The 15,210-nt window shown below is 39.1% G+C and overlaps 1 protein-coding gene across 1 annotated transcript; it reads right to left on the reverse strand.

Moving 5' to 3' along the window:
- Positions 1–106: 106 nt before the first annotated feature.
- Positions 107–14,928, reverse strand: LOC140241440 (melatonin receptor type 1B-B-like). The gene is made up of 4 exons (XM_072321169.1): positions 14,700–14,928; positions 8,163–8,313; positions 6,823–7,438; positions 107–337 (listed from the first exon to the last, which is right to left on the reverse strand). Exons 1-4 carry the CDS (start codon positions 14,926–14,928, stop codon positions 107–109), a joined length of 1,227 nt encoding a protein of 408 aa, XP_072177270.1.
- Between the last annotated feature and the right edge of the window lie 282 nt (positions 14,929–15,210).

Here is a 15,210-nt window from a genome sequence, read left to right on the forward strand (position 1 = left end):
ACATCAAGAGTATGTGCTGTGGGACTTCTGCCCACTGATGGCCTTATCTACCTGGTGCTAGTGTCTTCGGTGTAAGCATTGTGTTTCCAAAATGGCCCTGCCATAATCATGGCACCAGGTATTTGAGGAATACACCCAGCGATACACCAAGGTCAAGAGGGACAAATGGAACAGAGTAATCCTGTCCAAGGGTGCAGGCCACAGGCTGAAGGCTGGTACCTTGGGATTTTCTGTTCTCAAGACCAGCAGTCTTATCCATCACACCATAGTACTCCTCCTGTTGAACAGATGCCTTCTTCCTCCATGTTGTACAGTCCACCGCAGGTGTATCAACGTGCTAGTGTGTCGGCATGTGTCGGCATTGTACAGATACTTGTGTAATTGTATACAGTGCCATTCAAATACAGCTGTATCAACAGAATCAGCACTGCAAAAAAAATTTTTTTAAATCTTGGTTTCTCACTTGTATACAGTGCCATTCAAATATCAATAGAATCACTATATGCAGTGTAAAAAAACAACCGAACAACAAAAAAAAAAATCCAGGTTTCTCAATCGCGTTGGATTTCCTGCACCCTCTGTTTGAAGAGCTTGAAAGAGATGCAGCTGATGACGTCTGGTGGAAGATCGTTTTACAATCAGGTGAAATCTGTGAAGAATAATCTCTTGCAAGTGACCAATCCTGTGATGCAGTGCCATAGTAGGGGGTGCCTCAGATGTGCAGAATAAAATGGTGGCATCCTCCAGTGATATGAGCTCTGGACACACCTCATTAGACTGTGTATCTCCAATTCAACGATTGTATTCCTTGTCCCAGTGCTTCAGTCTGCTGTTTGTTTGTTTGTTTGTTTCATTTCCATCATAGAAGATGGCTGGATAGCCCATATTCAACTGCACTAGCTGGTCTTCCTCAGGGTCCAGTTGGGTGTGAGGCGGGACCACTTCTTCAGGTTAAACACCCTGCTCTTTGCAATGAATGAATGAAGTGGGATCTTTTAGGTGCAAGAGTTTGCTCTCTAGCAATTTTGACAGCATCGTAATAGTCACCTGTCTCAACAAAGGAGAACATGAGGCTACTGAATTTAATGTGGAAGTGATTGTTTGTGAATGTAAGGAGTGCATTTTAAAGACCATTCAGGGCAATATGCATACAGTGAAATTGATGCATTTGTACAGGAAATTGTAATGAATGGAATATATTTATGTTATATATATATGCAATATTTTTTCTATGTGTAGATTTCAGAGTACATCCACAAATTATATTATGTCAGTTGTTTGTCAGAACTTGTATTTCTCATAATTCTTCAGTCTAGATTTGGTAAAGTATATATAGCACTAGAGGTTTTATTGTGACAAATGGTCAATTTTTTTCCTGTATTTATTCTTTCCAGTACTTAAATGTTTTCAGGGAAATTGAAGACACTTTCAGGTCCATTCAATTTGTTGAATCAAAATCAACGAGGCAAAGTTGATTTAGCTTTGAAAGTTCTTTGTAACTGTAATTGTCTGTGCAGAGTTTCTCTTACAGTAATTCGCCTGTACGTATGATATGGCAAATAGACAATGAACTCTTGTAGTGATTCAGTAATGCCGTGAAGAAGTTCTTGTGTGCCACACTCCAGGGAATGTTGTATCAAGTGCATAGCTAGGGCAGCTGTTGGACTAACCAATCTTAAAACTGAGATAACCAGCACAATGCTGAATTTGTCTGTGGTATGTGAAATAGAGTCTAACAAAGAATAGTGAATGTTACTCCTAAACGAAAGGTAATAGTCACAGTCATATATTTAACCAAAGGAAGAAATGTTGAGGGGGCCTTGCAATTTTCCCATTGCAGCATAAATTCCCTTTTAACTTGGTGCAGGAATTCAAGAAAGACATGAACAGTATAATTCTCTTACTCGTCATAATGTTCTTTGTTAGCAATAATAGTTTTGTTTAGGGTGGGGATTAGATTACACTTGCTCAGTTTTTGACAACAAATAATGAGTGTACCTTCCTTTTAATGTACAAACCAATGGGAGATCTGTGAAACCATTACATAAATACCCTGTCTAATGTGCATATTAACCAGTTGAGGACGGATTGATTTTGTTACAACACATATTTCCCATAGACATCTGCCCGAGTATACGCGGGACTCGTCCTCAACGGGTTAAGAGATTGTGACTAATCTTATTGTCTCAAGGAAACATGCTTTTCAAAATTCCATTGTGTGCAACTTTCAACTCAAATTGAAGAGTAACTTTCAGTGGTATGTTGGATTTGCTTCCTTTTTGTCCCTTAAAGTAAACTTGGATGTGAAGTGGAGGTTTTTATGAAATTTTCTTGCCTGATTAGCATTTTAAAAATGATTTTTTTAAAAGCATTATCTTGTTTGTTCTTGTGACCTCCATACCGTGGTATGGCTGTGCTTTCCCCCTTCCCTTGCCATTGCTCCTTATGCCTTTAGAGCAGATGCATCACTGTGGGCCAGATAAATTTGTCTGCATATTTTCTTCCTCAGTGGAAGAGCTGTCACATTGTTACTTCAAAAAGATGCGGGGACGTTAGGATATTCAAATGGGAAGGATGTGCCTGTGTTGTCATAAATGAGAGAAAAGATTTGTCATGAAAATGTTTTTCATTTATTACATTTCTCAAATTACGGTCAATCCTACACATACTGCTGTACTTACATCACTACATACTACAGTCCATTCACCAAGCAAGTGGACTGCCTATTGGCTTGCTCATTTGTAAGAGTCAGCTGCCTATTCTACAATGTATTTCAAACTAGGAATACCTGGTATCCCCAGTATGATAGCTTTGGTTGAGATTGGAAATTCAGATTTTAACTTTTTTTTTGCGAGGTAATTAGAAACCACTTATGAAATATCAAAGAGTGTACAATGCTAGAGGAATTCAAACTTTATTTGATGAAAATCAGTTTTGAAATGGCTGAAATACAAAAACAAAACATAGTAAAGCAAATTGGTCCTAATAAAAGGTGGGTCTCATCCTTCATTGGAACTGCTTTGTTTTTGGATATCTAAACCATTAAAAAAAAAGATTTTCATCACATAAACTTTGAATTCCTACTAGTTTCTCATTGTCTCACAAAATTGTTGGAAACCTAAAAGCCCTATCTCAACCAAAACTACACCATCCCTTTAGTGTATATATATATATATATATATATATATATATATATATATATATATATATATATATATATATATATATATATATATATATATATATATATATATATATATATATATATATATATATATATATATATATATATATATATATATATATATATATATATATATATATATATATATATATATATATATATATATATATATATATATATATATATATATATATATTTGGGGACATCCTCTCAGGTATTTTTGTCATCAGAATTGCTATATTTTAGAATATAAAAAAACTACATGTAGGCCTCTACACATTTGATTATTTCTACACTGAGAATCCTAATCAAAGTTATCAAATGTACAATGAATGATCAGTGTACCTACTGCTAGATTTGTGCTCTAGGTGGCTGAGAGCTGATGTTGAAACCATGGATATCACCATTACACTTTGAGCTGGATTATTTGTCCATTCAACAGGTGTTATTGTTTCCATGTTCTTTAAATGAAGTCATTGGTTTTTAACTCACAGGGTACTGCTGATGAAGATCAGATTTCCTATGTGTATATGAATGTGTAGCATGTGTGTGTAAATCACTGAGGAACTGCCCTGTGATTTCAATAACTACTTTAACTACCATAAGAGTGCATTATATGATATGATACAAAAGAAAGTTAGGATAGATGGTGTGTGCAATGCAATGCTGAAAAGAACAGCGAGAACACAGCAGGAAAGAGAGTGAATTCGAAAAATTTTACAGTGCTGCACTGAAAACAGACAGACTGGATGCATAGATAATTGCAGATGTTAGTACTTTATGAAGATTGAAGTTTGATAGGCATATTCACTTTTTCGTTAGGGAAGATTATTCAATAGGGACTGGGACATTCTACGTGAAAGTCTTGGTGGTGTATACTATGAGTATCTATTAACGACTGCTCGAAGCTTGCTACCAGAGTTTGTTCTTATATGAAAATTATAATAGTGTGCTAACTTGGAGACAAGGGTTTTTTTTTCCACATGAGAGAGAGAAAAAAAAAAACAACCTACAATGTAAGAAATGTGTAGGCAATTTGTAGCTCACAGTCAGATTTTGAAAACTTCTGTTTGACAACGCTATTAGAAAAGGAATGAAGCTTGCATGAAATGATGACTACTTCCAAGAACACAGAGTTCTAATTTTTTTTTTTTTTTGAAGATAACATGGTCATCCAGTGTGTTGTAATAACCAACAGAATACTGACATGTTTTCTTTAAAGTATTCAATATCATAATATACACAATAGTGATCATTCGAAGGTATCAATGTCATGTCATGTAGACCACTGAGAGAATCATGTTCTCTTTTAAAATAATTGCATGTCATACCATGGAGCTACAATGTGTTTTAGCGCTATGGTCATACAAACGAGATTGACATGGCAGTTATGCAGTTCAACGGTCAGCGTACAAGCTTATCCAATGACATGTTTGCACTACAATAATCCTAGTGAATTCTCCTTTTGATATTCTGCAGTGTTTATTGTGTGTATAGGATTTGTATTATTTCCTCTGCATAACCGATAAAATGTAATGAATCTTAAAGGGAGGGGGGGGGGGACACGAGGATGGTAATGTGAATCGAGCTTGAATGCTTTAGATATCTTGAGAATGTGTCCTCCAACATTAAAAACAAAATGAAGGCTACATCCATCCTTTTCATTTGTGCACGACTCTCTTATTCTTTTCTGTATCTGCAGTAGTAATTTGCCCGTGGTGGTGTTTGTGGATATGCCGATGAAGTGTATTTGATTTTACTAACTGAGACTGGGTGATTGATTGATTGATTGATTGATTGATTGATTGATTGATTGATTGATTGATTGATTGATTGATTGATTGATTGATTGATTGATTGATTGATTGATTGATTGATTGATTGATTGATTGATTGATTGATTGATTGATTGATTGATTGATTGATTGATTGATTGATTGATCGATCGACAGACTCACTCACCGAATGATTAACTGACTAACAGACTGACTGACTGGAAAGTGTCATGTAACTCTAGTCTATTTATTCAGTGCTTAATAAAAACATACACAAAATGTAATAATGTACATTGTATCACAGTGTAATACCTGAATCACAAAAATCCGCTTAGTGCACTAAATATCCACACTTTATGGAAACATGAATAAGGTAGTGAGTGGCTGCCATTGACAGAGGTGCATATCTACAGGAAGAATAATAGACACAAAGGCAAATTCTCAATACAAAGCTCGACAAATGTGATATTGTACATTGACTGTGATACCTCAAAAGTCTCGTGGCAAGACTTCTTACACTGCTATCTACTGTCATTCGGCATAATTGCTTGTCGGGCGAGGGCACCGCCCGCGTATGACCGATATTTCAACTGTTGACTGCTAAGTCTTCGGGTATAATGAGTTCAAGTAGGACTACTCGTGTGAAGATGAATAAAACGCGCGCCGACGTCGATTATCTCTTCATCATGTTCATAAAGATTTCCCTTTCTCATTTTCATATATTTTTTTTTTTGTCTTCCTGATAACACGGTGAGACGGATTCTCGCTAAATCCGACATGCTTATGAAAGCGTCAGCGTTTTTTGTTGTTTTTTTTTTTCTGTCGGTTCGCTCTTCATTTCCATTATTCATCTTTTCTCTCTCTGAATAACATCAATGAAGAGTGTTTGTCCTCATTGTCGTGTTAAAAATTGTTCAAACACTGAAAAAATAAATGTAGGGATTTACACATCACTCTGGCTGGGTATCTCAATAGCATGGAGATAATTTCTTTATGCAATATTTGAAGTAAGCATGCAAACACTCTTCCTGAGAAGTTGAAACAGTGTGCCTCCTTGTTTTCATTCAAAGCAAACTTTAAGAAGTACATTCTATTACAGTATATCTCAAATACGAACTAAAAACAAGCAATTTATATGACTAATGTTGGTCTCCCGATAGCAACATCGCATATCGTCCTCTCTTCCAGCAAACCAATTTTATTATTCTAAATTCCAGCATATCTGCCCTTGTGCACTTTCAAGCACCTCTGTATATTTCCTACATGTTCATGATTATGTAACTTATGTATATCGTTGTCTACGCAAGTCAAACGACTCTATGTTGAATTTACTTTGTATATTTCCTACATGTTCATGATTATGTAACTTATGTATGTTGATTTGCAAAAAAAAAATAAAGTATCTATCAAACAACAAAAAAAGGTATCTTTCCTAGTATTGAAAGCTAAATGATTCATTGACTGTCACACAAATTACATCAAATGAATATAGAAAAGAGCTGGGATTTCCTGTCTTCTACGCATTGTTATCACGAACAGGCCTTTCTGTCGACCACTCTCAACTTGGGTTCTAAACTTAACTTCTTTATGGCACCGGAAATTTTGAATTTTCTTTTCCATGAAAGATGTTTAAATATCATTGAGAATCCGAAATTCAAAAAAAAAAAAAAAAAAAAAACCCACTCGTCATCGTGATATTAAAGTGATAATTAAATACATTTGTATATCAGGGGTAATTTGCATAAATTGGCTGACATCAATTCATCTTTTCGGCCAAGTTTCGAGAGTCCGTCCTCTCGTTGTTGCAGTTTTTCCCTGAGAAACAGTTATGACGGTTTTCTGGATCGCCTTTGATGCTCTTACCCTCCTCAGTATCAGATCAAGGCAAATAGAGTAGCCCTGCCTGAAATTCCTGTTGGTGACCGCGTAGATGAAGCAATTCACACAACTGTTTGTGTGAGCAAGCAGGATGGAAAAGATGTAGGTGTTTCTCCCGACGTCGACGACGAAATTGATGACGATGCTCAGGGCGTACGGTGCCCACATGAGGATGAAGACGACGATGATGATGAAGACGGAACGAGCGAGTCGCATGTCGCCCACTCGATTAACGGTCGTCCCCGTATCCTTGCAGACGTTCTTAAGATTAGCGGCAGACCGCCACGCGCGCCAGTAAATACGTGCGTAGGCGTACAAGATGACAAGGAGGGGGAGGATGAAGGCGGTAACACTGAAGAAGATCGTGTAGGACTTGCGAAAACTCATGTTACCCGTGCACAGCATGGTCTTCCAGTCAAAATTATGGAGTCCCCAACCGAACAAGTTCGGGAGATCGATGAGGAAAGAGAGGATCCAGATAGCCGCTACCATGGCAACAACCGTCTTTCGGGTGTACACGGTGTGATATCGGGGCCAGTGGCAGATGCACACGTATCGATTGAGACCGATTGCGGCTATTGTCCACATGGAGCATGCGCAGCTGTTTTAAAGAGGAAAGAAAAAAACTGCCTTACTTATGAGCTGTCCCTACCTTTCCACAATCATTAGCGGTGTATAATGCCTACAGGAAAAAACGACAAACGATGATGGAATGTTCCACGGCATCATGAATTCCAACTAACAGACTTTTGGATGTATGATACGTAATGATGTTACTCAGAAGTTCAGGGTCAAAACATAGGTTTTGGCTCTTCTTATCAATGCGGCCTTGGGCCAAATGCTTACGATTTCATGCCTGACCCCCTGGGATTCATTGTTGTAGACATCGTTAATAACTGATTTCATATTTTCTCAGGACTATACGCAAACTACTACAAGGACATCATTAATCATTTAATTGCCACACCCAAAGACAAATTGAATCGATTCCATCACACAATCCCTAAATGCCAAGCTATTATCGTTATTGTCATTACGAGAATCATAAACATGTCGAAAACTATCCCCCAACCCAGGTGGAACTGATGTACGCTCGACTAATCAAGTGCAAATTGAAAACGATATTCAATGATAATGTAGTCACTCCCAAAATGCCAAGCTATTAATATTATTGTCGTTACAAGCATTTAATATGCTTGATACTATCCTTCCCCCCCCCTCAAGTGGAAGATGTACTTTCTATGTGCTCTCGTGTACGCTCGACAAATCAAGTGCAAATTTTAAATGATAGTCAGTCTTTGACGAAGTCCATTTATTAACCTTACCAAGTGATGCAGATAACACCAACAAATTGACAGAGCGCTCCCTTGCCAACGAAGAACCGTGCCTCGGTCACCAGTCCGACGATACCGAAGCTGTTAACGATGGTACTCACGCTCAAGTCTGCTACGGCCAGGTTGACGATGAAGACGTTACCTAGCAAATTGACAATAGTTTATAAAATACGTTACATAAGTCATGCATCGCATTATTAGTTACTAAATTGACACCTATAGTTACAATGGCTACCGGTAGCTATATTGCCGCACCCAACAGGGAAGCATCGAAAGACCGTTAAAAAAATAAGGCATAATTATCATCAGTAGCATCATGAAAAAAATGAGAGCAAAGTGAATCAAAAGCAACGCATCAGTGACATTGTGCACAAACGTGGTCAGGTATTTACAAACTTATGGTCAGGCGAATATCGATTAATCATCTTGCACAGACGGTGTCCAATGAACGTCAAAGTGCTTGTCTGCGTCACGCGACTTTTACGACGTCACAAGGACATCTTGTCTCACCTGTGTTCTCTATCTTATACAACCGATTTCCATTTTCTCCATGGGCTACTGAGGATATGCCAAGGAAATCATTAATTGCCACACACCCTCCAAGACAAGTAGAATCTATTCCTCCACATAGTGCACGAACTCCCACTATATCAAGTTACAGTATCTGTCATTATTAAGGGAAAACATGGTAATCGTGATTACTTAGGAGCTATCTCACCGAATAGACCACCTTTGGATCTCCATTTTTGTAGCCACGTCCTCGGGACACGTCTACGAGTTTCTGCCACTTTTAATGGCATATCTCTCTTGATAGGTGATGAAAGTTCTCTTAGGATTTCTAAGATTTCCAACCTCCCTCTTTGCATTGCAGATTCAAACCAGTTTTATCACGTACAAATTATTGATACAGATAATGATGTTGTAAATTTTATATACTGTTATTATAAAGAGATGTATAGTATATTTGTATAAAGTAAATGATGTTTCCTCATTGCACTGTTATGACAAATATTATATATCGGTCTCTTACGCGAACGCATACAAGGTGTACTCATGAACACACGCATCCGCAAACAACCACTCACACACGCTCACGCACGCACACACACACGGGTACACTATTTAGGGCTCACACGGGTAAATAATTCCCCATAGAGACGTGTGTTAAAATTCAAATTTCAAAAAATTCTGTAAAATAGCTGGGAGAAATGAGGTGTTTGATCTTCACTAACCTGAATAAGTGAGATATTACCTTTCATCCATCAGATTTCCAGGGTGGGTTGTTCTGCTCTAATTCTGTCCAGGGGTCCGCAAAGCCAGACTACGAGTTCTTTGTCACTCAAAAAATCACCTATTTTCCGTACACGTACCCAATGAAATATAGTCCCCTCAAATTCCATCAGAAAAGCTTTCATCTTCCAACCAAAATGCAGTTTGTATAGGAATTCATACTCAATATCTACAGCTATTCAGTTTTTTGCCAAACTACATCATTGATTTTTAATTATTTTTTTTCTTCATTTATTTTGGTATCTTTGGTACGAATTTGTGAAGGGGTCTGGGACAGTCCATTTTATTTACAGGTGTGAGCCCTATAGTGCCATCACCATAACCACCACCATCATCATCATCATCATTCCAAAATACATATCAGCAACACTATAGTGACCTGAAAATCACCTTCATCCAGAACTTTTGCCAATATTAAGTGTCAATGTGTACTATGGCACAGACACTTCACGTTTCGCTGAGTCTATATTATATCAGCACATCTATATACTGCAACCTATCTTCAATCTCGGGACTCAAACCAGCTATAAAAGCACTATTTCGGAGTGAGAACATAAATGTGTCACTCACAACATCCACTGATGAATGCAGCGTGCCTAGAAGCACATGAGCGCGCGTCCCAGGCACTACCATGGGAAAGCTTCAGCGGGCCAACCAATAAGCATCGTCCTCATTCTCGAGAGATTCAATAAAATTCGTTATAACTGGAAATGCTGTGCAGTGTCTTATCGCAAGTCAAAGAACAAAAAAAAAAAGGGAAACAACAACACAGGAGAGTGGAATAATATTGGGGATGACATCCGGGGATGATCCGTAGTAAACGATAGTTTCTGTCCTGGAAATGCTGCCACAGAATACTCTCAGCATGATGATGCAAAAATCCAAATGATGAACCAAAAGGTATGCCGACTTTGATCTAGACAGAATTTGTGGAACAGTCTAATACTACGATGATCTCCGCTGAAATTTATGTTATTGAAATCTTATTAAGGGGAAGGCTAGTAACCGATCAGTGGGAATCAGTGGAAATGCTGGGAGATGATTGTTCCAATCCTTATGGGATTCATTCAAGAGTTCATTGTATATCTATTGTTGTGTGAAAATGATTTGCTTCAGAATGGTCTCATATTCAAGTAATGTGCAGTTTAATGCTTCCAGGTTAGCGTCCCTGGTCAGTGACGGAGCATTAATCTGCACATTACTTGAATATGAGACCGTTCTGAAGCAAATCATTTTCACACAACATAGATATACAATGAACTCTTGAATGAATCCCATAAGGATTTGAACAATCATCTCCCAGCATTTCCACTGATTCCCACTGATCAGTTACTAGCCTTCCCCTTTAATGTCGTAAAACAGTGGGTATTTCGTCGGGGGCATCCCACGAGACCGACACCCACGAGTCATACGGTCCACGAGACCGACATCAATAATAGGTCCATGAGTCATACAGCCCACGAGTTATACGGCTCAGGAGTCATACAGCCCATGAGTTCGACACTACACAAAAAAGGCTCATGAGACCGACACTAAGCAAACATAGCCCACGAGACCGACACTAAGCGATAAAGGCTCATGAGACCGACACTAAGCAAAGAAAGCCCACGAGACCGACAGTAGGCAAAAAAGGCCCACGAGACCGACACTAAGCTAAAAAGGCTCACGAGACCGACACTAAGCAAAGGAAGCCCACGAGACCGACAGTAGGCAAAGAAGGCCCACGAGACCGACAGGATAAACAGCGCCATCTACATGTCAATCACCTGTACAGGGTGTTCCATGAACGGAAAAATAACATACTGGCGGGTGTAATTTCGTAACGCTATCAATTAAAAGATGGTGACCATCTACATAATTATGAACGACATCAAATATGTATTTCTACATACTTCTGGGGAGGGGGGGGGGGGCAAGTGTGTCAGGAAGCGACATTGTTATCAAGTAGAACAACTGAATTGTATTCTTCATGCCCCCAAAAAGAGACAAAAACACAAATGAATTTAAAAGAGGACAATAACGATATATGGATTAATTTTAGAGCTTTGATAATGCCATCATGCTATTTTTAATAGGCTTTCTCAGTTTTTAGCTAGAAGATGGACAAGATATAAATTTTACCTCTTCTCTTTCCCGATTCACTAGTTACTTATTCTATTTTAGATATTCTACCCTCCTGCTTTGACGTTTTGCAGCAAGATCTATTTGTAATTTTCTCTGTAACTATAATGTAATTCTACTGATTAAAACGTTTCATATCGCAGGGATTCACCTCAATTTTGTGGCTTGTGTTATTCTCCTCCGAACAGTACATTTTATCGTGAAATACGTAATAGCTGTTTTCATGGATGCATCTGGTTTTTTCCGAATCCCTAACGCTACCTTAATAGACGATTCCGTTATTTTTTATTTTTTATTAATACTAAATCAACACCCTCGGAGGTTTATTGTGGAAAGATCTGTTACACACTTTTACTGTATTTTGTTCATTTTTTTTTGTCACAAACACACACCCATGCAAACACAATTAAAGATCCTAATCATTTCAGGGGGGGGGGGGGGCAACTGATGAGGTAACACCGTGCCGGAGATGGCAACTCTTCTTTTCCATCTCTCATATCTTCCTATGCTATTATCAGGACACCCTAAACAATTTATTGGTCTATAGGTGGCGCTGTTCATCCTGTCGGTCTCGTGGGCCTTCTATGCTTAGTGTCGGTCTCGTGAACCTCTTTTGCGTAATGTCGGTCTCGTGAGCCTTGCATGCGTACCGTCGGTCTCGTGGACCTTTAAAGTGTAGTGTCGGTCTCGTGGGCTTTGTTTGCTTACTGTCGGTCTCATGAGCCTTTTGTGTGTAGTGTCGGTCTCGTGAGCCGTATAACTCCTGGGCTTATTCTACTTGATGTCGAACTCGTGGGCTTTATTTACTCAGTGTCGAACTCGTGGGCTGTATAACTGGTGGGCTGTATGACTTGTGAGCTGTATGACTCGTGGGCTGTATGACTGGTGAGCTGTATAACTTGTGGGCTGTATGACTCGTGGGTGTCGGTCTCGTGACGTGCACCCATTTCGTCAGGGTGAGACGCTACAGATATCTGATTGTGGAAAAGTCTGACGAAATTACACATTGCTTTTCATCACAATATTGACATTAAATTCTTTGATCGCTTAACTCATCTCCTGGAAACGGGGCATAATAGTAGTAACTAACACAACTTAACGTGTTGAGCATTCTCCCATTTTCAGTTGGAACATAATCATAGCGCGTCTGCATTGCAAGCAAATGGCTCGGGTTCGAGCCTTACTGCAAAGTTGTGAGTAATCATGTCGTCCCCTCTGAGTTGATAATAGAGGCAAGAGCAAAATGTCTTTCGGGTCATAATGCATAGAAATGGAGGTCGCGTATTCAGAGGAGTCACGAATCAAGGCGAAATGGTCCGCCCCACTGACTTATCCAAGCCAGAAAACGGGGGATGATGCCAAGTCACCCTCTCGTGGTCCATCGCTCAAGGCGACTTGCAAGAGTCAGTAGATTGTATCAATTCGGCACAATGTGCCAAACGAAGAAAAGGAGGAATCAACACTTGTGAAATTTAGGTTTTGTAGAGCTAGAATTTTGAAGTCTAGCGTCAGAAAAAAAAAAATCCTGTTTCCTACTTGGCTTTGCGTTCCAGAGTAACCTGTAAGAAGACTACCTCCCTGAGACTATATTGTAGAAAACTTCATAATATAACTTCAAAAACCTCATAAGCAATATATGTTGCAGTAAACTTCGTCTTGCGTTGTATTCCACCTAGTTTACAATTGAATGTATACTGGGAAGTCGCAGGACTGATGAAGTTAGATTAAACCTTTTCTGTTCTGCACTCCTCAGTCGACGTTTGAGAACTTTAAAATATGCATTGTGAATTCGTAGCAGCATACTTTTTAACTTCACTAGCATTCATACACTTTTAAAACGTGTGCTCAAAATTATATAAAATATTTACTTTGCATATGGAACACACATCACGACAGCAAGAATGTGACATATCACTCTCATTCAATTCGATCGAATATTTTGGAGTGGATTTATACATTGGTGCACCTTTGTGTTGTATACAGAGATGATGCTTATTCTCTGACCAAGTGACACCAGAATATGCATGGTGATTGATTGAAATTCCGTAGGTGATGTTTTTAAAGTGCCCATAAACAGAACGGAAAGTGGGGGCAACGATATTGGCTGCATTTACAAGCCTATTTATGTTTTTATGGTTTCTTTTGTATCCTTTTCCTCAATTCCACCTTGCGATGTTTTCGATCAGAACAGCATCACCCGATCCAGGCAAGTACGAGCAATGAATGTTCGTTTCTGCCTTGAATTTGATTCCCCACTCACTATTGTCAGCTGCCACAGTCATGAAAAAAATTGAAACTTGCTGATGACAGTACATAATACTTGCATCCATACGCTGACACATTAACTGTGAAGGATCTCGGATGCGATCTCGCATTTCCTCAATCAATAAATGCAAATAACACATACGCTCGCATACACGGGCAACAACATCCATATTCATAACACTCGGACACACGACAGAACATCCACTCATGCAAAGTAACACCCCTTACCTCCATTTTCTATTAATTTCCATGTTACCTCTTCTTTCTTTCTTTTTTCTTCTTTTTTTTTGGGGGGGGGGGTCATAAGATTGTTATTATCATTATTAAGAAGTGTTTTGTTCCCATATAAGGTATGAAATGTTTGTTTCATTTTTCATCTGAGAAGATGGCTGGATAGCCAATTGTCAGCTGCACTAGCTACCCTGGACTAGCTGGTCTGCCATTATGTCCATGGGGTCCACTTGGATGTGAGGCGGAGCCACTTCACCGTGGTTATGCCCCCTGCTCTTTGTGATAAATGTATGAATCTTTTGTAGGGATCTTTTGCGTGCGTGAGTTGTGATGCTCTCACACTTGGGACCTTCATTTTATGTCCTATCCAAGGGACAGAGTGTTTTTTTTTTCCCGTAACAGAATGGACAATATGATTACGCGGAACATTGCTCAGTTGGACTCGGGAATCGAACCCAAGACGCTTGGATCTGGAGGCACACAGGCTACCGACTGACCCACCCAAATCACCGCCCTGAAACGTTTACGCGTCCAAGTGAAATGCAATATAAAATGATAATAAATCATAAACTGCATTCTTATGGAATGCGTATCTTCATTGTGACATCATCGTAATCTTACCGACATTCCTGAGATTCTTATGAAGCAACACAGCGGCAATGACGAGGATGTTTCCCACCGAGCCGCACACAAGTATGATGGCGGTCCAGACTAGAACGATCATGTGAACGACCTTCTCGTCGGGATAGAAATTGACGTAGTCGCCTAGGTGGTCGGACGACGTCGAAATCGGCGACGCCGAAGGGTCCATTGTCCAGGATGTGTTCTTCTCTCCGTCAAAATGGGCCATGCTTGCTGACAGATGCGCAAGTCTCCAGTCCTGCAACTAAAGCGTGGGTTATGATTATGGTGCCATTTTGTTTATTGCGTTATGGTTATGTTGCCATATTGTTTATTGTGTTATGACGATGTTGGCGTATCATCACACCGTACTAGTTATAATTTCGATGTGAATACAGAGGATTCTGATGCATTGATCGATTCGCTTTATTCTAACAATAACAAGAGTACTGAATGACAAGGACAAGTTCATCTTGTCACTGTCGGCAACCAGGGATAGTCTGGTGTTTAG

The sequence above is a fragment of the Diadema setosum genome, chromosome 18 (assembly GCF_964275005.1).
Source record: "Diadema setosum chromosome 18, eeDiaSeto1, whole genome shotgun sequence".
NCBI classification, from domain to species: domain Eukaryota; kingdom Metazoa; phylum Echinodermata; class Echinoidea; order Diadematoida; family Diadematidae; genus Diadema; species Diadema setosum.

What these genes read in the sequence shown, in the direction of transcription:
- LOC140241440 (XM_072321169.1), bottom strand. Translation starts at nt 14,928, where the DNA reads ATGGCCCATTTTGACGGAGAGAAGAACACATCCTGGACAATGGACCCT. An exon ending in GGTGTTATCTGCATCACTTG is followed by an intron (nt 7,439 to 8,162) that starts GTAAGGTTAATA and finishes TCTTTAAAACAG; the next exon opens with CTGCGCATGCTCCATGTGGA. An exon ending in TTGATCTGATACTGAGGAGG is followed by an intron (nt 338 to 6,822) that starts GTAAGAGCATCA and finishes CCGACACACTAG; the next exon opens with CACGTTGATACACCTGCGGT.